The 19386-nt window shown below is 54.5% G+C and overlaps 6 protein-coding genes across 6 annotated transcripts; 2 read left to right on the forward strand and 4 right to left on the reverse strand.

Annotated features, from left to right (window-relative positions):
- Nucleotides 1-3443: 3443 nt before the first annotated feature.
- N0V96_001630 (uncharacterized protein) lies at nucleotides 3444-4146 on the forward strand (the record flags this gene model as incomplete). The annotated part of the gene is made up of 2 exons (XM_065756278.1): nucleotides 3444-3447; nucleotides 3632-4146. The coding sequence occupies 2 exons, from the start codon at nucleotides 3444-3446 to the stop codon at nucleotides 4144-4146; spliced, it is 519 nt and encodes a 172-aa protein (XP_065615518.1).
- A 3078-nt stretch (nucleotides 4147-7224) lies between these two features.
- On the forward strand, nucleotides 7225-8553 carry N0V96_001631 (uncharacterized protein; the record flags this gene model as incomplete). The annotated part of the gene is made up of 2 exons (XM_053194215.2): nucleotides 7225-7609; nucleotides 7730-8553. The coding sequence occupies 2 exons, from the start codon at nucleotides 7225-7227 to the stop codon at nucleotides 8551-8553; spliced, it is 1209 nt and encodes a 402-aa protein (XP_053048412.2).
- Nucleotides 8554-9391: 838 nt separating this feature from the next.
- On the reverse strand, nucleotides 9392-11208 carry TRP2 (anthranilate synthase component 1; the record flags this gene model as incomplete). The annotated part of the gene is made up of 3 exons (XM_065756279.1): nucleotides 9392-9503; nucleotides 9571-9598; nucleotides 9696-11208. 3 exons carry the CDS (start codon nucleotides 11206-11208, stop codon nucleotides 9392-9394), a joined length of 1653 nt encoding a protein of 550 aa, XP_065615519.1.
- A 609-nt stretch (nucleotides 11209-11817) lies between these two features.
- N0V96_001633 (uncharacterized protein) lies at nucleotides 11818-12414 on the reverse strand (the record flags this gene model as incomplete). The annotated part of the gene is made up of 2 exons (XM_053194217.2): nucleotides 11818-12074; nucleotides 12177-12414. The coding sequence occupies 2 exons, from the start codon at nucleotides 12412-12414 to the stop codon at nucleotides 11818-11820; spliced, it is 495 nt and encodes a 164-aa protein (XP_053048414.2).
- Nucleotides 12415-13105: 691 nt separating this feature from the next.
- RPL3 (60S ribosomal protein uL3) lies at nucleotides 13106-14534 on the reverse strand (the record flags this gene model as incomplete). The annotated part of the gene is made up of 5 exons (XM_053194218.1): nucleotides 13106-13358; nucleotides 13415-14088; nucleotides 14142-14298; nucleotides 14391-14446; nucleotides 14499-14534. The coding sequence occupies 5 exons, from the start codon at nucleotides 14532-14534 to the stop codon at nucleotides 13106-13108; spliced, it is 1176 nt and encodes a 391-aa protein (XP_053048415.1).
- Nucleotides 14535-15166: 632 nt separating this feature from the next.
- Nucleotides 15167-18137, reverse strand: SSN6 (glucose repression mediator protein; the record flags this gene model as incomplete). Its single annotated transcript, XM_053194219.2, has 6 exons — nucleotides 15167-16735; nucleotides 16799-17200; nucleotides 17255-17527; nucleotides 17582-17664; nucleotides 17724-17927; nucleotides 17981-18137. 6 exons carry the CDS (start codon nucleotides 18135-18137, stop codon nucleotides 15167-15169), a joined length of 2688 nt encoding a protein of 895 aa, XP_053048416.2.
- Between the last annotated feature and the right edge of the window lie 1249 nt (nucleotides 18138-19386).

Consider the following 19386-nt stretch of genomic DNA (forward strand, 5'->3'; position numbering starts at 1 on the left):
TTCAGGAGGAAGGAGAGCCTCGTGATCTCAAAAATCAGTCTGAGGAAGCCTCTCCGAGGCTGACCTCCGTCATGGAGATCTTTGTATCTTCCACTGGGCACTGCACAATCATCCGAGCCTTCTTAGCTAACGAGGTACGCCATACCTCAATCATCAGCATCCTTCAACGAACAACATTCCCCAGGAAATCAACGGATCCGAAGCTTCGATTTGCAGCATCGCCATCATGTCCTGCTTCTTCTTTTGCAACCCTCTTGCCGAGACCACTCCCAAGCACGCTTCAAGAGAGACGACGCATCACGAACCCGACCATCATCATCAAGCGGTCAAACCACATGGCCGCATCATTCACTTGCCAACATGGTTCACCTTTATGAACTTTGTCTACCTCGTTATCGCAATCTGGACGATCATTGGCACTGTCTTTATAGCGGACTACATACGAACCCGGACGGGGCATCAAGCACTCTTTGATCATTCCGTACAGGGTGCTTCGCCAGATCCCACGGTTGATGGTGATTACCGACCAAAGGTATGGATTCCATCGTCATTATCACTTGTAATAGTTGATAGGACTTGTGCTGATACTACTCTCGCGTCCAAGTTCACTCCTCGAGCCACGATATCTGGAAGAGCTTTCATGGGAAGTTCGATAGCCATGGCTGCACGTCCTAGCTTGGCTGGATCCGATCAGGTGACTCTCGAGAACTTATTGCTTGCTATTGCCGGCACATGCCTGGTCCTCGTTGGAATGCTCTTATGAGCCTGCCTGGATTGGACACCATGATGTTTGTCGAATCTGAAAGAGGTCATTGCGGCATCGCTGACACCAGGCGAGTCACGATGAATGAGATCATATGCCGCAGGTAACTCGTCGATCCAGTTCTGCTTTGCTGGAAAGACGAACCCCCTAGAGTAATAGTAGACTCTAGAGCAACGCGAGGAGCATTACGCTTGGAAGGCGAAACTGAGGGAACGGTGGCTGGATCCTAGGAGTCCTTGATGACGCGGGAAGATCCTAACAATTCAATTTTTTCGGTGAGGCTTATTGAGCAACTCCTCGGAAGCTCGCTCTCCCACCACGGCATTGAAGCATTTCATGCTGCCGAGCACAGCCTTCAATACATAGAAAAGAGCGCTTCTTAATGGAATAAACTTACGGCAACGGCAATGCTGCTTCATTTCTTCTTCCCTTCCAGGCAGCCGCATGGCGTACTCAGCGACAGCTTCTCACCTCACGTGTTTGAGGAACTGATGCCGTAGGGGTCGGGATAGGCTGAAGAGGCTCGATAGGAGGGGTTATAGACCAGGGAGCTACTTACTCTATTAGGATATGGGTAGTTTGAGTGTGCGTCGATGTGTGAACATCACGGCAAGACAACAAACGGGAGACGACCAGGGGGGGAAGTGTGGCTGAGATCCTGGCTCTCTGGAGCCAGTCGCAATCTTGGATCTGGGAAAGAAAGACAGGTAGGATTGATGATGGTTTGGTGATTCTCTGGCTACCATTTCGTTTGGTGGGTGGCCTCACGTCAGACGGGCTGTCACATCCACTTATAAGTTGTGGCACGGACTCATTTTTGTAGATCGAGGAGGGGTTTCGTTATGGACGGGCACGACGAGCAGTCTTATCTGATTGTACTAGTGGTATATTTGCAGGCGTATGTACGTGTCGATGGTTTGAATCTTTTGGTTTTCTGCGATGATCCAAGATGGGAGGTGTCATCTTGGGCTTAGTGCTTGGTTTTAAGAGAGGTGACAGGTCGGTCGGTGGGTGTGGGCTTGGGAGAGGGAGGGAGCCTGTCAAACTATTTTCATGCCGACTTGTCGCAGTCGCGACTGTGATCGGTCATTATTCTTAGCCCAATCGAAATATGTAAAATACAAAGGTATGCTGGTTGGTTTTGACTGCGCAGTTGCTCATCTTAATTGAGTAGTGTGTCCTGAAAGTAAGGTCCAAAGGAAGAGTTCAAGCACTTACACCAAAAAGGGCGGCAGTCATGGACGAGACTCTTCTTTTCGACCAAAGTCCGATTACGGACTTGGATTAGTCTGTAGCTGTGTTGTGGTATAGATACTTTTTCTACTATTGAGACTTGGACGTGACGTTATTGGCGATATGTGAGGTTCGGTATCGCGGACTGGTGTGGGAGGGCCGGGACGTTTCACGTTTGGGAACACGGGGGATCGTTGTCGGTCGTTCGGTCGGTAGGGAGCCTTTGGTCGGGACCAGAGGTTTCTGCCAAAAAAGACAGACAAGAGATGGAATGGGAAGTAAAGTCTGTGTGTACCTTATGTGACATGTTACTGGAAGGGAGAGAGTTTTGAAGATGAGGCGACCCGGTTTTTCGTCCTGTTTTGGGACACCATTTCGGTAAACCGGGGAGGTTACACAGTCTACGAGGAAACCAGAGAGGCACATAGTTTTTTGGACTGACTCTTCTGACTTGTGCTTGACTGAAGTTTGTGCGCCCCCTTCATCTCCTCGTCGGGACGGTGTGACGTGATGAGATTGTGGCTGTGGGTTTTGGAGAGAGAGAGAGAGAGGGAGAGAGAAAGATCAGACTGAAGTTTTTGCAAACTCTTGCCTGAAAAGGCAATTGGATGTAAGATTTGTCGAGTTCTCTCTGTCAAGGTATCCGTACGGAGCACAGCTAAACAGCCGTGGATCCGAGGGTTATGGGACGTTGCTCACTGTCCGAGCACAAGGGGAAAACGGATCTGCGAATCTTTCTAACTTCTTCTGTCCTTTTTCTCTCTCTCCGGATTTTCCTACACCCCCCGTTGCCCCGTGCCCCCCTTGGATGTACGGAGTAGGCAGACCACGCATGTTTGGCGATCTGATCACCGATTCTGCGACTGCAACCCACGTACCTTACTCATGTACCTACATACCTTTCTACCTGCCTGTCTTTCCTGGCCGGCGGAAGAGAAGATGAGAGGAAGAAGAAAACAAAAAAACATACAACACCAGGGATTCGCTGATCGTCACCGACTCAACTACTAGTCTGGCCCTCATCGGCTTGTCTATGGGAGAGCGGACGGGATCCCGAATTTTCCGATGGGTATGGTCGTATGTGTTTGTTTACGAGAAAGAAGTTCATGATGTTGTGTGGGAGCGGGCATAGCTTGTCGGTAGTGATGACAATTTGATTTCATGGTGCTCACGCCATGCCCGAAGCTCGCGGTCAACTCTATCTAGCACTTATAGAGAAGCATAGAAAGATCTGAATGCCACAAGAGCCTCAAACTCCCCTCATCTCGGGCCGTCTATAGTAATAAACTCCTCTCTACCCTGATTCCGCCGGATCTAGAATTGAAGAAGAGTCTCCGCCGGAAGTCAGGTATAATCTCCGACGCCGTCGTCGGGAAAACCTTCAAAGAGGTCGGAAATCGGTGATAATTAGCTCACCTAGCACATTGATGCTAAGATAAGTATGTAAATGGGTAATTTCCACCTCTTTTCCGCCTCTCACACCATCCTCTAGAGCTTCGTGAACTACACTTAACATGCATACTCTACAACCTTCCTCGCAGCTTTCTTTTATCCCCAAGTTGGGATGGATAGGCATGTATATCCTTTTCCAACCGTAAACGCCATCTTCAACTTCATCTGTTAATTTCTCATCAGGTCTGGGTTCCATGGGCCTTCACATGGCTTCCAACTTGCAAAAGTATCTATCTAAGAAGCAAGAACCAAATCTTCGCTTTTACAATCGTACCATGTCTCGCGGTGCACCTCTGAAGGAACTCGGTGGAACGCCATCAAACATTACCGAAGTAGTGTCTAACTCGGACATTGTATTCATGTCTCTGGCGGACGATTCAGCAGTGGCATCTGTGCTTGATACGATTCTCGAGGTTGATCATCTTGAGAGCAAGATCATAGTGGACACCTCGACGATACACCCTTCCTCTTCGGCAACGGCTAGGTCCAGACTCCAAGAGAGAGGAGCAGACTACGTCGCCTCTCCTGTTGTCGGAGCCAGTCCCCTTGCTGCCAGTGCACAGCTGCTGTGGATAATGGCTGGCAAGGAGACATCCATTGATATCGCGAGACCTTACATTACCGGTGTCATGGGGAAAAGTATCATTCCCACAGGCGAAGACGTTCGTCAGGCGAGCTACCTAAAGGCTGCAGCGTAAGAAGAAGAGAAAAACCTGGCATGAACGATCTACCTTTGAAGGAATACACAATGCTGATGAAAACTGAATATGTCTAGGAACTCTGTCGATAGGTATGGTCGAGGTGGTTGGTGTAGCCCATACTCTTATTGAGAAAGCTGGATTAGGGGTCGGAACCGCGGAAGCGTTGATCAAGGAGCAGATTGGCCCGGTCGGGCTAATGGTATCTAATCGGCTGACTTCTGGGGCTTATATGCCTCCTCGAGGCGAGCGACCGTGGTCCCCGGCTATCAATGGACTGGCAGCGGGAAGACAAGCCTTGAAGAGCGACCCTCAGCCAAGATTGCTGTCGCTCGTCTTACAGCAGTTGGAGGAAGCGGTAGAGTACGCTGAAGGAATAGATCGAGAGATTGATGCGTCTGCAATCTATGGGATCATCAGGAAGGATGCGGGACTGTCTTTCGAGACTGAGCAGGTCAAAAAAAGGGACGGCGCTATTTGAGCAATCCTTATCGTACATATCTATCGTCGAAGGAGAGTAGAATGCCGCATCTGTCTCTATAGTAGGACAGTGGCTTGATAGATTAGAACCTTCTTTTCTAAAGGTATCTAAATCATTTTGCGCATGTCAGTCGGTCGATCAATTCTGCACAACTCATCTGCCATGCGTTGGAGTCGCGAGGTGCGTAACCTCCAAAAATCCATTCGCACAGCAACAGTGGCATAAATTTGCAGAAACCAGGCAACCCGGCTGCCGAGTATACGTACAATACTGTAGACAGTAATATGCCGTGCTTTTCCGGCTGTTGTGACAACAGCATCAGCCGCAACTCCAATCGACCCGGGACCGGCCAACATGAAAACTTGCGGCTCATCCAATGAATGGTCCAGCTTCTTCTCGGCAAGTGCCCGGCTCTGCCGTGGAGACGACGGAGTCTTGGACCGGAGTTCTCACCACTGAGGCTCTGAGGTCTAGGTTTCTGATCCTCGTCTCACGCCCCAGGGAGTGGGGTGAAGGGGAGACGGGACAGGATGAACTTTCTGAAACATAGCTTGATGCCACGCCGTGGAGCCAATCGGCGCATGCTTTTTGCCCTTGCTTGCGTTCTTCATTTGTTCCCAACTCCAAACCAACTCCATCTTCAAGTCTCCCCGTCTCCCGCCCATGGCTCCTTCGTGCTAGTGAATCAACTTCATCACCTGTCCGCACGTTCCCTTGAAACAAGGCCAGCAGCCCCCTTCACGTCATGTGGGCCCCTCGACGCTCTGGCCTCACTCTCTCGACGACACTATTGTATCCTCGTCGGGTTGTGCCGGCCCCAGTCCTCTCTACGGATACACAGGTCACCCTCACCGGCAGTCATTGTCAGATTTACCAAAGTTAAGCAAAACCAACCAAAAAATAGATGGGCAGATGCAGGTGCCAAGTTGGATACAACACACCGCACGACAATCCGTGGAACCGCTGTCATGGGTCTCTGACCAGGGACATCCCAAGCTGACGCAGTAAACGCAGGACATGCCACTGCAAGTGACAGTGCGGGAGGGAGGGCTGCCAATACCGACGTTCCTTTCTAAGCCTATTCAGGTTGGTTCGTTTCGTTACTCGAACTGAGCTTACACGAGGGGACGAATCGAACGCTCCATCGCAGGTTCAAGTTTACCTACATCAAAAGTCAGATCGAGTCAGAGTACGCTGGCTGGTCGTTCATTTTGCAACCTTTCTTATTTATTTTTATTATTTTTCTACACTCCTCTGCGGGTTTAGTCGTTGTATCATTCGTTCTCTCCAAGTGGGAATCGTACCCTATATTTGTCTATATCACGTCTCACTCGTTCCCGTTTCCCGGCATGCGAACCTCCCGGGTCTGGGCCTGGATCGCGCTCGCGACCTCCTGCCCTCTTTCTTCACCGTCCCGTCTCTTCCCCATGTCAGTCTTGCGGACACATGACCCCTTCCCGAGTCCCCAGAGCCCCGATACGCGAGGAGGATCATGAGGGAGAAGCGAAAGCAAGCAGGACAGAGGCATGCCCCGCCCTTGCCGGCATCCGCCGGACCTGATGCCTGTCTCCCCGTCAGCTTCTCTTAGTTCCTGCGGCGCATGTTACGACTGCCAGCCGTATTCATAGTGAAAAAGCTGCGAACAAGATATCACAAGCCGTGATGCGGAAACATGACCGCGAGGAAACCCAAGCCCGTCCACCTGCAGCACTTCCCGGCCGGGGAGCGTGACAGGCCGCAGACGAGTTCAACCCGGGCACCCCCCCTCTATTACTTGCGCAAGATGTCTGTCTACGCCGCGTGGTTCTGTTGCATCGGTGGGCCGGTATTTAGGCCCCTCTGTCACATACACAGGCACGCCGTTCCTCTATATTCCATGTCATTATCTGGGGGGCCGGGCCAAGTTCTCTTCCCGTGTCGGACGAAGCTGAGGCAGAGCGCGGCTGGGCTGCGGATGCGGCATGCAGGAACAGGCGGTCTGCCTCTCCTTCGTCCCGCTGCAGGCCTTGCGCACGGCGCGCACCAAAATGCAACATCTCGAAGCTAGTGTTTTGTTCTGTTGGATCCCCTGGTTTCCTCGTTTCCTTTCGTATTATACATAGGTGTGGCCAGCCCACCCGCCCTTCCGCACCACACACGCTCACACACACACCCCATATCGGATCCTCGAGAGGTCTGAGTGTCAGACTGGACAGAGATTCACTCTATTTGGTACCTCTTTTTTTCTTTCTTTCTTGAATCTTGAGCCTGTGGCTCATCCACCTCGCTTTTCTTTCGTCTACATGTTCTATTCATACGCACGTGTTGTAAGACCGTGAGCAACACAGTAAAGCGGCGTAGAAGTGTGGACCGAAATGTCGCTCAGATTCTATCAGACACCCGGTCCGGAGCGGCCATGGCGCCCGCCGGTGATGGACGAGGACTGCCGGCGCTACCGCCGCCGAGCAAAGCGGACCGACAAGTGGATTCCGCCCCAGCTTGCTTTTGAAGAAGTGATCAGGAATAACACGGAATCGGTGAGCAAATATCTTCCTGCCGGCGCATGTGTATTCCAAGGGGACGACTGGAAGCTAAGAGGGAAACTTTGACTAACAGCCATGTGTCTGCAGCCATGCTCACTAAACGACTTCGTGGACTATCTTGTCTACGTCGAGCAGGACGCGGAACCGCTGCAATTCTTCCTATGGTACTGCGGTTACGTCCACTCGTGGACGACTCTGGCGCCCGAGCAGCGAGCTCTTGCGCCGCGATGGGATCCGGACCGCGGCAGGAAGCTCACTTCCAAGGAGAGGAGGGCCAAGAACTCGAGTAAAGTGAGCAACATTCTCGAGATGCTCGACGAGGATAGCAGCTACGCCCAGGTCAAAGCGGGAGGGAACCATACGCGGAACACATCTTCGGCGACGAACTTTTCTCACCCTAGAGCAACTGGTCTCAGAGATGGTGAAAAGGAAGAGGTGGAAGAGGGAACAGTACCGCAAGGTAAGATCACCTGTCGAAACGCTGCATGACATGCTAGCCCCCACCACCAGATGTCACCGAATCTCATTCTCACGACTTATACAAACCCAGACCCAAACTCACTAACACCTCTGCCCGCAGCACCAGCATCATCACAGCCCTTCCGCGCAGATATCGACGCCATAACAAAACACTATATTCACGCCGACGCCCCGCGCCGCCTGAACCTCACCAAAGACGACCGCACCGCCGTCCTCAAAGCGACATCCTCGACAACGCACCCGTCCGCCCTCCTCCCGGCCTTTGAAAAAGCAGAGGCCCTGCTCCGCGGGAAGCTCCACCCGGATTTCATCCGACACAGCATGGCCAACGCGAACCGCGCCGCAACGCACCTCCTCCGCCTCCTCGGTCTCGTGCTGCTCACCCTAGGCCTCGGCCTCGACGTCGCCCTCATCCTGTCCTCGTTCTCGCGGTACTACCGCCTCCTCTCCACGCCCATGATCTTTTTTGGTTTAGCGATCCTCGTCGCCGCCCTCGACGGCGTCTCGTTGTCGCTCCACCTCGCGCGCAGACGACACGTGCGGCCGTGGGAGGTCCCGGACCTAGAAGCCGGCAGGGGTGGCAACGGTGCCGGCATGATGCACAAGAACAAGAAGGAGAGGGTCCCCCACCGCCGCGCCGCGACGAGCGAGAGCGTCACGGGCGCCGTCGACCCCCTCCGCAAACCCGCGCTCTCGACGCTCGGCGCGGAGAATTATTCGAGTTTCCGGGGCGAGGAGTGGGTTTCCGCGTACGAGTCCCGGTGGCTGTGGCGGCGCGTGTTCGAGCGCAGCCGGGCGAGCCGGAACAAGCACCTCCGGATCCTGCAGGACGGCGTCGTTGCGGGCGCGGTGTTGTGGGCTTCGTTGGCGACGATTGGGGTTGGTGTTGGGTCGGTTTTTATACCCTCGTATCATTTGTTTTGAACACGGTTTAATGGATGGGTTGATTGGCGGGAGGCATTTACGTTAAGAGGCACACACTTGCATTGATACCATGGGTTCATGACAGTCTTTTCTGGAGTTTGTGTGGAATACCAATGGTTGGCTGGCGATTCAAGCATTGGATATGCGGACTTGCGGGCATCATATAATACAATATCAAGATTTTAATACCAGAACTTTTCATGACCCATACTATCATAGGTAATCGCTAGTGAAGTGCTTCGTCCCATGTGTCTACCGGAAGTAGAAAAGGCAGGAGCAGACAAATTGAGAAATAAACTGGGCTCCAAAAATTCAGCCCAGCCGACCCTTTCTTAATATACACTTTAATCATAGTGGGACGACCGTAGTAAACAAAACGAAGGGGTTAGCAAAAGAATAGATAAAAAGGCAAAAAGCTCAGGTGCCTAATTCGAGACTCGAACTAGACCACCTTACGAAACCCTCCACCTGTACTGGAGTATACGGACTTCTCGAGATTTCATACCAAGTTCGTTACTAACGGACCAGGGCGTTATACCGCTCGACCATGGGGATCGGTTGGGCTTGGTTGACGAAAGAGCGACCTCAGGTGAATATAGAGGCATGGTGGCAAGCGCTGAATCACTGATGCCTGGGTTGGGTGTCTGGTGTATATTCTTGCGTATTCCACGTCCGGTTTCGTTCCATGTTCTGCTAAGGTACCTTGACACCAATCCAGGACCTCTTAAGTCCAATGAAAGATGCGGTAAAAGTTCTCAATTGCTTCAAAAGGTATCGAATTTGATTTTCAACATGGCTAAACGAGGACTTTTTCTTTGCTTTCTACAACTACCTTGCTTTACGGCTTGCCCGCTGCTTGTTGCTGCTGGTCGTAATAAAGCTCCTCTGCCGTCGTTATGCACTGCATATTCGCGCCGAGCTTGTTCATCGTCTCCAACCACTCGTCATATCTAGGCGTCAAGTCAGTGTACAGCTTTCGGGGGGGGGGGGGTGACGGAGGAGAGAAAGATCACTTACTCATCAGAGTCGAATACGATACCGCCGCCTAAGATATCACACGTCAGTCTGCAGAAATATCTCACCACCAAAAGACTCCAAGAAAATGGTGGAAAGGGGATCGGGATAAGGGGCAGTGAACTCACCAGCTTGCAGATACGCCACACCGTCCTTGACAAGCATCGTCCGCAACGCAATACACGTATCCATAGCACCCTCCACCTCCTCGCCCTTCTCATTAACGCCCCCGTACCCGAAATACCCAACCGCACCGGCATAAATCCCCCTCTTCTCCTTCTCGAGCTCAGCAATCAGCTCCATGGCGCGCACTTTGGGAGCACCCGACACCGTGCCCGCCGGGAAGATGCTCCGAAAGGCGTCGAAGCGCGTCTGCCCGGCCCGCAGCACGCCCGAGACCTGCGAGACGAGGTGCTGGACGTGGCTAAACTTCTCAACGACCATGAGGTGGTCCACGCGCACCGTGTACGGGTCGCCGACGCGGTTGACGTCGTTGCGCGCCAGGTCGACGAGCATGACGTGCTCGGCGCGGTCCTTCAGGGAGCTGCGCAGCTCATCGGCGAGGCGCTGGTCTTCCTCGGGCGTCTTGCCGCGTTTCACGGTGCCGGCGATGGGGTGCGTGATGACGCGCCCGGCTTCGGATTTGACGAGGAGCTCCGGGGAGGCGCCGACGATTTGAAAGTCTTTGCAGTTTACGTAGAACAGGTATGGGGAAGGGTTCACTGTCCGGAGGTGACGATAGATGTTGAAGGGGTGGAGGGTCGTCGGACGGGCGAAGCGCTGCGAGGGGACGGCCTGAATGATGTCGCCCTTGACAATGTGCTTCTTGAGCTCCGTGACGTGGGACTCGTAGCCCTGCTGGCCGACGTTGGAGGTGTACTCTTGGCCGAGCTTGATGGGCTGCTGTTCCGGGATGGGGATGTCGGGGGCGTTGAGGACAGCGACGAGCTCGTCAATGGTCTGCGTCGCCTTTTGATACTCGGCCTCGAGCTGGGCCGCGTCCTCGGGGACGTGGAGGTAGGTGATGACCTTCAGGACGCCGTAGAAGCGGTCAAAGGCGACAATGGTATCGAAGAGCATGAACAGAGACTCGGGGATCTGCAGGACGTCCTTCATGGGCCGCGCCGTCTTGGGCTCAAAGTAGCGCACGCAATCGTAGCCCACGTAGCCGACGGCACCGCCCGCCATGGGCGGGAGCTGCAAGCCCGGAACGTGGGCGACTACGTGCTGTGCCAGCTCGGCCTCGAGGGCCGGTAGGGGGTCGCACTCGGGGCCATGACCGGGACCCGTGGCGAGGACTTTGCGGGGGCCGGCGCCGACGAAGCTGTAGCGGCCGACTTGTTCTGTGGCAGCGCTCTCGAAGAGGAAGGAGAAGTCCGAGTCCTTGTGGTGGGCCGAGACCTTGAGGTAGGCGGCGGACGGGGTGATGAGGTCTGAGGAGATTTGGCGGTAGACGGGGACGAGCGTGGGCTTCTTTGCGGCGTTGGTCGTGGCCGGGGAGGTGAGGATGGACCTGACCGTCTCTAGGGACGGTACGACTGCGCGCTGTGAGAGTGGCGGGCGGTATGTTAGCTTGTGCTTCTTGTAGCGGGCCGGCGGAAGGTCAATTGAAGAACTAGCAAGACTTACCGGTCCCGACATTCTGATCCTGTCCGTTGTGGAAGCTGGAAATATGTCGGTGAGGCGCTGCGTGGAGAGCAAGTTGGTGTGTTTGGTTTGTTGATCTGAGTCACCAGCATCCAAAAGATTGGACTTGTATTGAATTATTTAGCCTCCGATGCGTGGAGGGGTCACACATAGTCAGGCAGGGTGGTAGGGTCCGATAACGCGGAATTTGGCTGCCGTTGCGCTTCGATAAGGTGAGAGACAAGGCGTTGCCATTAGTGGCACCTCCGCTGCGTGTGCGTCAAGGATCAGTGACACAACGGGACCCCACTGCCAGCCCATTGCTCCGCCAATCTGGTCTAGATCGATGACCTGAATGAGTAAGAGTCAAGACAGCTCACGTATCCCCGGTAAGGTATGGTAAACGAGCTTGGTCAGAAAGAAGACATGCCTTTTCAGGCGAGGAGTCAGCTATAATTGATGATATTGCTGTACAAACATGAGCTGCGTTTTTGCTACATATAAATCAGTCACCATTCATTGAACCATTAGAGGACCAAGCTGACCGGCTGCCCCATTTCTTCCCGTCCCGCCTCACGTTTCCTAGCGGTTTTCTCTGATGGTACCTGGTCGGAAGTGAAGTTTTCAGCTCTCGACAGACAGCGCCTTGACGCCCACGAGCTTGGCCTCCTTGCCCTTCCCGTCCGTCGTGACGAGCCAGTACTCCGTCCGGACACCGCCCTTTGGCACCTTGTAAACTCTAACGTCGTTGCCCTTGCCCGCCTTGCGGACCGCCTCGATAACGTCCTTGTAATCGCCGTTCGAGTCCCAGTCCACGGGGTCGAGGAGCTCCACGTCCGCGTTCTCGGCGTCGGGGTGATCAATCAGTTGTGCGAACTCGACTACACATGTCATCTATTAGCCACTCCTGTATTGCATACATCACATGCTTTTTTGTCCCCGGGGTGAAAAGGGCAGGAGGCAGGAGGGCGGACACAACTCACCTTCGTCCGGCAGACCTTTACCAGCCTCATCCCACTGCAGCGCGACACCGACAAACGGCTCGTCCGCGTCCGAGATGTACACCTTGTCCTGCTTCAACACGTCTTTAATGGCCTTGGGCACCTCGACGCCCTTGTCCTGAGCCTTGAACTCCTTGCTCTTGCTGGTCGTGGTGGCGTGCCCCTCGTTGGGGTCCTGGTTCGCCTTGTCCAGAAACGCCGCGTAGTCTGCGTCGGACATTTTCAGATTTGTAAACGTCGAGAACTTGCTGGTAGCTATCTGACAAGTTGGAAGAAGCTTGCTTGTGCTGCAGCTGCTTGGCGCAGGACTCAGCTGTCGTAGTATGAAAGCGTTGCGTGGAGTGGAGGATATCGTCGATGAAGAGAGGCTCCGTTGGCAGAGATTTCGATAGAGCGTTCGCGGGGCAGTAGTCCTCATTCGCTTCTTATGGGTTGCAGAGGAGTTGAATAGCGTACTGAGAGGTGTTGCGGTCGCGAACTTGGTTCGCGGGAAGCTGCACGCCATGGTTGGGTACAGATAGAATGACGCAACGAGGGGCCGGGCTAGCTACGCCTCAAGTCCCTCGCTCGCTGGCCAGACCTCGCCGCCCCACCATCTCGGCATTGGCTGGCTGTCGATGCTAAGCGCCCACATTACTTTTTTGAACGACTTTTGTACTACAGTGGAGGTCCCTCTACAGCGCCTGTTTTCAATGAATTATCTTTCAAGTTGATCACAATTGCAATCACATTTCACAAGCCACACGAGGGATTACAAGTGGGTTGGTCATCTAGGTATCATTGGTTTGACTTTTGAATTCTCGGCACTCATTTTAACCTCAAAGGTGTCCCAAACCATCCGAAAAGTAACGTGAACCCTCTACACCGATGCCATGACCATGATACAAAGAAATTTGATGAGAAGAAGAAATTTACTGAGCAGCAAGGTCCTTCTTGAGGGTACCCTGGTACTGCTTCTTCTCCGCCGGCGTCTGGAAGGCACCGTGTCCGAACTCGGACGAGGTATCGATCCACTTGAGGTCGATCTTCTCGAGGGCCTTTCTCGAGGTGTGGGTGAACATGGACTTGCGGAGAGTCATGACACGCTTCTTGGTACCGGGAATGGAGCCCTTGACCATGACGAAGTCGTTGTTGATCTCACCGTAGCGGACGAAGCCACCGAGGCTGTGAAAATGTCAGTAAAATTGCTAGAAAATACACACGTTAGAGCAGAAACATACGGAGTGATGGTCTTCTTGGTGACATCAATCTCAGTGGAGGCGCTGTTGTCGGAACCGGCCTTGCCAATGCGGTAAACCTTGTGGTTGACGGAAGTACGGTGGTGGTATCCGTTCTGACCGGCACGGGCGACAGTCCACTGGACGTGGGAAGGATGCCAGGCACCGATACAGGCGACCTTACGCAGACCCTTGTGAGTCTTGCGGGGAAGCTTCTTGGTACCCCAACGGGCGGTGACACCCTCGAATCCGTGACCCTTGGTGACGGCGATGACATCGATCATCTCGTCCTGCTCGAAGATGGAGCTAACCTCGACGGGCTTCTCGAACAGACCGTAGCCGAAGTCGACCTTGTCGGCGACGGAGCCACCGTTGATCTGGATCTCCATGAGGTGGGCCTTCTTCTGCTTGATGGGGGTCTTGCGGGGCTGGGTGTGGGCGAGGACGCGGACGACGGTGCAGTACTTCTTGATGCGCTCGATCTCGCGGGTGATGGAGGCGCCAGAGTTCTCGGAGTGCTGCTTGGCGTACTTGGTGAAGGCCTTCTTCTTGGACTTGTACCAGTTCTTGTAGAAGCGGCGGCGGATCTCGTCGCTCAAGTGCTCAGCCCAGACGGTGGTGAGCGAGCGCAGGCCGCGGGGGGTCTCGATGTAGCCCACAAGACCAACAACGATCAACTATAGAGTTGTTAGCCATAGGCACAGAGCCAAGCGGGCTGCGTTGGTAGTACAGGTGGGGTATCAATGATGGAGACGGCCTCGACGACCTCCTTCTTGTTGGCCTTGGCACCGGGACGGTCGAGGTCGCGAACGATCGTGGTCATACCGGCCTTGTAGCCCATGGTGGCCGTCAGGTGGACGGGCTTCTTGGCGTCATCCTTAGGGAAGCTGTGCGAGAGATTGCCATTGTCAGCCTCTGTATTCACTTGGCCGAAGTCTCGAAGAAAGTATTGCGAATAAAAATGGTGAACAAAACTTACGACTTGACCTTTCCGCGGTGACGGGCAGCACGCTTGCGCGGCAGGTAGGCCAAAGACTGGGTAAAGTTAGCCGAAGTTACGGTGATTGTCGAAATAGATGTGACTGACGCCGTGTCTGGGTGCCTCGTACTTGCGGTGCGACATCTTGATGATTGACCTGGAAGTTAGTTGTCGGGTTCAATCGAGAGGAGTGACGATTGGGAAATTTCTCAAAGTCGGGATAGCTGAGGCTGCAAAAATGTCGTGTGGGCGGATTTCCTCCTGCCAGGACGCACCACCCTAATCACGTGAGCGCAATCGCTACGAAAAAAAAAAACCACTTTCCGCACTTTTTCTTCCCGCCTGGTCCAAGCGTTTTTTCCCGGGGTCCACAATTACCTTAGGTCTTCCAGTGCAAAGGGAAGGTACGTACCTGAAGACTGGATTGCGTCCCAGCAGGGGAGCACGCCAAACACTTGGGGTCCCGTCTCCAGCAATCATACGATGCAGAACTTTTCTGATTACACGATCATTCGCCCCTGAAGATGGTCAATCGGTCGCGATACGTTAAGCCAAATATGGTTCAATATTGTTTAGTCATTCAAGCAGTCTAGATTCACCACTACTTTTTCTCTTCATAAGCTACCGTAGTGCCTTAGATAGACACACCGGCATCCCGTTGAAAGGGGATTCTGAGACAGAACGAGGGAGGGAAGGAAATGGTATACACGATAAGAGAACACAGTATCCCTCAAGACAAATAAAACAAAGCAAACCACGTCAAAGCCGTTGATCCATTAAGTCGACTCAACCTTGGGAGTAGGCCCCATCAAGCCGTTGATGCTTGCGCTCGTGGGCGTCTTAGTCTCCCCCGACACCGGAGCCGGGCCCGACCCGTTGGTAGTGGCGACGGCGCCCTTCTTCTCGTCCTCGCCGCTATCGTCGTAGTCCTCATCAACGTCCATCTTTCTCGCGGCACGTTCGGGCTCGCTGGGCTGCGGGGGCCGGGGAGCAGGGGTGTGTTCAATAGGCGGGCGCTCCTCAGCGGGATACTCCTTGACGCCGGGAGCGGGCCCGGAAGCAGGCCCGGGTCCGTTCTGCGGTCCGTCATGGAGGATGTTCTGCATCGGCGCAGCGGCAGACTGCATCGGCGGGAGATGGTTAGTGGGCATAGGGTGGTTGGGTTGGTGGTGCGCGGCCTCTGACGGGTGGTACCCGTCGTTGGCATGGCGCTGCTCCTCGCCCCTCCGAATGTCCTCTGCCCTTCTCTGGTCATCCGCTCTGCGCTGGTCTTCGGCACGGCGTTGATCCTCAAAACGGCGAGCCTCTGACGAGTTGCGACGGTACTGATCCCGGGGTCCCGGAGGAGTCGACGGGCGGCGAGAGCGGACGTCGTCGAGCCTGGCTCGGTTCTCGTCGTTGGCAGGTCGCTTGTGAGAGGACTCCTCCTCCCACTCACGCATGCGCTTGGGGCCAACAGAGGGAGGACGGTCATGCTCATTGCGCTGCGATGCAGGGTCTCCAGTGATCGAGCCCGGAGGAGGTGGAGGCGGGGCATTGGCCTCCATGGGTCCGGGGGTGGGGCCATCAGGGTGATGGCTGTACGGCGGCGGCGGAGGAGGCTGGTGTTGGGGGTACGCCGACTTGGGGGAGGGCATGCGGTTGTCATGCATGGGCCTCTCGCCGGGCCGGGGACTGTTGGTGCCGCGGAAGTGAGGCGGCTGGCTAGGAGGGCCATTGGGACCGACGTTCATAGGGGGCATCTGAGCAGAAGACGGCTGAGTGTAGTTAGGATTGATGGTGCGCGGCGCAGACGTGGGAGGACCCTGAGGCTGCTGAGGCGGCTGCGGCGGTCCTGCGTAGTGAGATGGCGGACTAGCCATCCGACGAAGCGGCTCGGGATACGGCGGGCGACCACCGTGTTGTTGTTGGTGTTGCTGCTGCTGCTGTTGTTGCTGCTGCTGCTCCTGTCTCGGGCTAGGCTGTCGCGGCATGGGAGGAGCTGGGCCACGGAACTCGCCACGCTGCTCATACGGGTTGGGTGGCTGAGGAGGAGGGTTGATGTCCGCAAGCCGACCCCAGCCGTTGCTTCCAGGACCGCCGGGTCCAGGAGGCGGAGGAGGCTGCTGTCCCTGCTGCTGCGACTGAGGAGCAGAGCTTCCCCACTGGGGAGCCGGGGGGCCGACCTGGTAAGCCTGGGGATGAACATCGGCAGGCTGAGGAGCGCTAGGAGGCTGTCCTCCGTTGGCGCCGCCGTTTCTCAGCAACTGCAAACGAGCCTTAATGTGGGGGTTCTGAGGGTCAAGCTCTGCAGCGCGCTGGTAGGCGTCAAGCGCATCGCTGATCTGGTTGTTACAAGATTCGTACTAGGTCGGTTAGTAAAGCTGCCTTTTTTCTAGCTGCCCGATCTTTGTAGGTCTTGTACTTACCAATGTGCCCAAGTCATACCAGACCTCGGAAATGAAGGGGTTGAGCCGGATGGCACGAGAGTAAGCGTCGAGGGCATCGCGGTATTGGTTGATCTGGTAGTACAATACTCCGATAGAGCACCAGAAAGTCGGATTCCTTCCATCGCGGTAAACGGCCTGTTGGTATGCTTCGTATGCCTTGGGGTACTTTTGTTGAGACATGTAGCAGCGACCAAGAAGGTACCAGCTTTGCGCGTCGCCTTGGTCGGCGGCAACGGACTTCTCCAAGAACTCGATAGCTCGCTCTTGGCTCTGGAAGCTGCTGCTCTGCTGATGATGAAGCCAGCCCAGCTGTTGCAGGACCTTTGCGTGACTAGGATCACGTTCCAGAACTCTCTGGTACGCTGCCTTGGCACTATCGTACTGATGCGAGCGTTAGCTGAGGTGTTTATCAATTGCCGATAAGTAGTTACTTACATCCTTCTGCTGCTCGTGAACGTGGCCGATTTGGAACCAAATATCCTCTTCGGTGAGAGGAGGGGGCGGGGAGTTGACGATGTACTTGAAGCACTCTAGACTCTGACCGTACTTTTGCTGCTGCTTGTATATTATTCCGAGACGGAAGTAGATTTCGTTGGCCTTTTCGAAATCCGGCTGCATCTGCATAACCTGAGAAAAGGCCTCTTCGGCATGCTCAAGAGAGCCGTATCTGTCGTAAAGGATACCAATGCCATACCATAGCTTGGGCTCCTGTGCTGTATTAGTATTTGAAGAACCCAGAGAGCCGGAGGCAGCGCTACTAACCCTGGGGCTCCTCAAGTTGACCAAGGCAGACTGGTATGCGGCGTAGGCTTGCTGCAAGTCGTCCATCATAAGGTAGCAGTGACCTGTGAGCAGTTAGCACGAGTCGCGTTGATTGAGTATAGGGCGGGGGCTTATTACGCACCCAGGCTGCCCCAGGCCTCGCCATTGGTATTGTCGATTTTGAGTATTGCTTGCAGATAGTCAACTGCCTTGTGAAACTCTTCGCGCGTTCGCAGGATCAAACTGATGGCATTCATTGCCGCGACCGACTGCGGGTTTGCTTGGAGGGCGCGATCGTAAGCCTTCATTGCCTCCTCGAGATTTCCAAGGAGTTCAGCGAAACTGCCTGTGATAATTGTTAGAACTTGCTGCGCGTATCAACGATCGCGATGCACTTACCAATCTGCATCCAGACAGCTTCGTTCATGAGGAGGATTTGTCGCGAAGGTGCATAGTTCTGCCCTTGCTGCATACCCGGCGGCGGAGGGGGTCCAGGGGGGCCGCCATGCTGCTGCCCCTGCATGGCCATGGTCGGCGAAGGGTGATGGTTGGCCATTGTGTTGGGAGTTGAGGCGTACTAGGTGTGCGCTTGCTCCTGTGAATGCGTCGACGGATTGTCTTGATGATTGCGCAAAGAGGCGCTAGATGCTGCCAACAACGACGTCGCAATTATAAAATGTAGTTTTACTTGGAGAAAGATTGAAGACTAGAGGCGCGAGGCCATGAAGTCTTTGATCTTGTCTGTAGTGGTTGAAAAACAGCTCGCGGCTTCCAAGGGCGCGGGCGCGGTTGTTGCGACGAATCGAACGGATTGAGGTTCGACGTGCAACCGGTCAACGGGAGGCTGGGCGAGAAAGTCTGGAGCGGCGACACGCCAAAAGCTACAGAAAAGCCAAACAAGAAGAGGATGATGATGCGGGTGATGGGGAAGGGCGCAGAAAGCGCTCAAGACAAGACAATGATGATGTTGTGTGAGTAAGGAAGGGATGCGAGACCCGACAGCGATGGATCGAAGCGCCGCCGTTGTAGCTCAGGGCGAAGTTGGGGAATTGGAAAAGAAGGCGAGAGGGAAGTTGGGAGGCTGCGAGAATAGGTTCCATCACTCTCGCAAACTCACCTAACCCTCGAAAAGTACGTACTCTTTTACCCTTCCGTTCCTTTTCTTTTACTTTGGCGACGGCATGGGGTGCGGCAGAGCTGATCCATAGCGAGCGAAACGAGACGATGGGGACCAGGGGTGTGGATGGGTGTCTCATTAGGGTGCATGCTGCTGCCGGGGTGAAAGACGGGGCACGGATGGAGAACAAGCCAGCCCATCTCATCTGAAAAAGCAACTTGGCTAGCGTCCCTTTAGCTGGAGCCGATACCCACGGTGCCACACCCACACCCACGCTTCTTCTTCTTCTTCTTCTCACGCTTCACCTATGGATGCTCATGCTCACGCTCACGCCCATCCGCCCAGCCCATCCATGCCCATGTTCTTCTCCCCCCGTCGTCCACAACCACAACCACAACCACGGCCACGTCCATACCTATCCTATCCACGCCGTCTGCCAGGCTCAGGTACGGAGTACAAAGTATTTTGTACCTTACTCCGTACATACATTCAGATTTCATGGAGGCGGGCGGCGGTCACTCCCACTGAACGCAATGTCGCACCTCATCCCTCCCTCTTCCCCTCCTCTATTCGTACGGATACTTCCCAAGCTGCCATGGGTCATGGTTACCTTTCGCTGAAGGCATCCATCCATCCGCCTCTTGGTTGCTTGCTTGGTGCTTGGCTCCTGCAGCTCCGAAATGGGGAG

This window comes from Colletotrichum fioriniae (genome assembly GCF_027942845.1).
Source record: "Colletotrichum fioriniae strain IMI 355084 chromosome Unknown scaffold_1, whole genome shotgun sequence".
Classification (NCBI taxonomy): Eukaryota; Fungi; Ascomycota; class Sordariomycetes; order Glomerellales; family Glomerellaceae; genus Colletotrichum; species Colletotrichum fioriniae.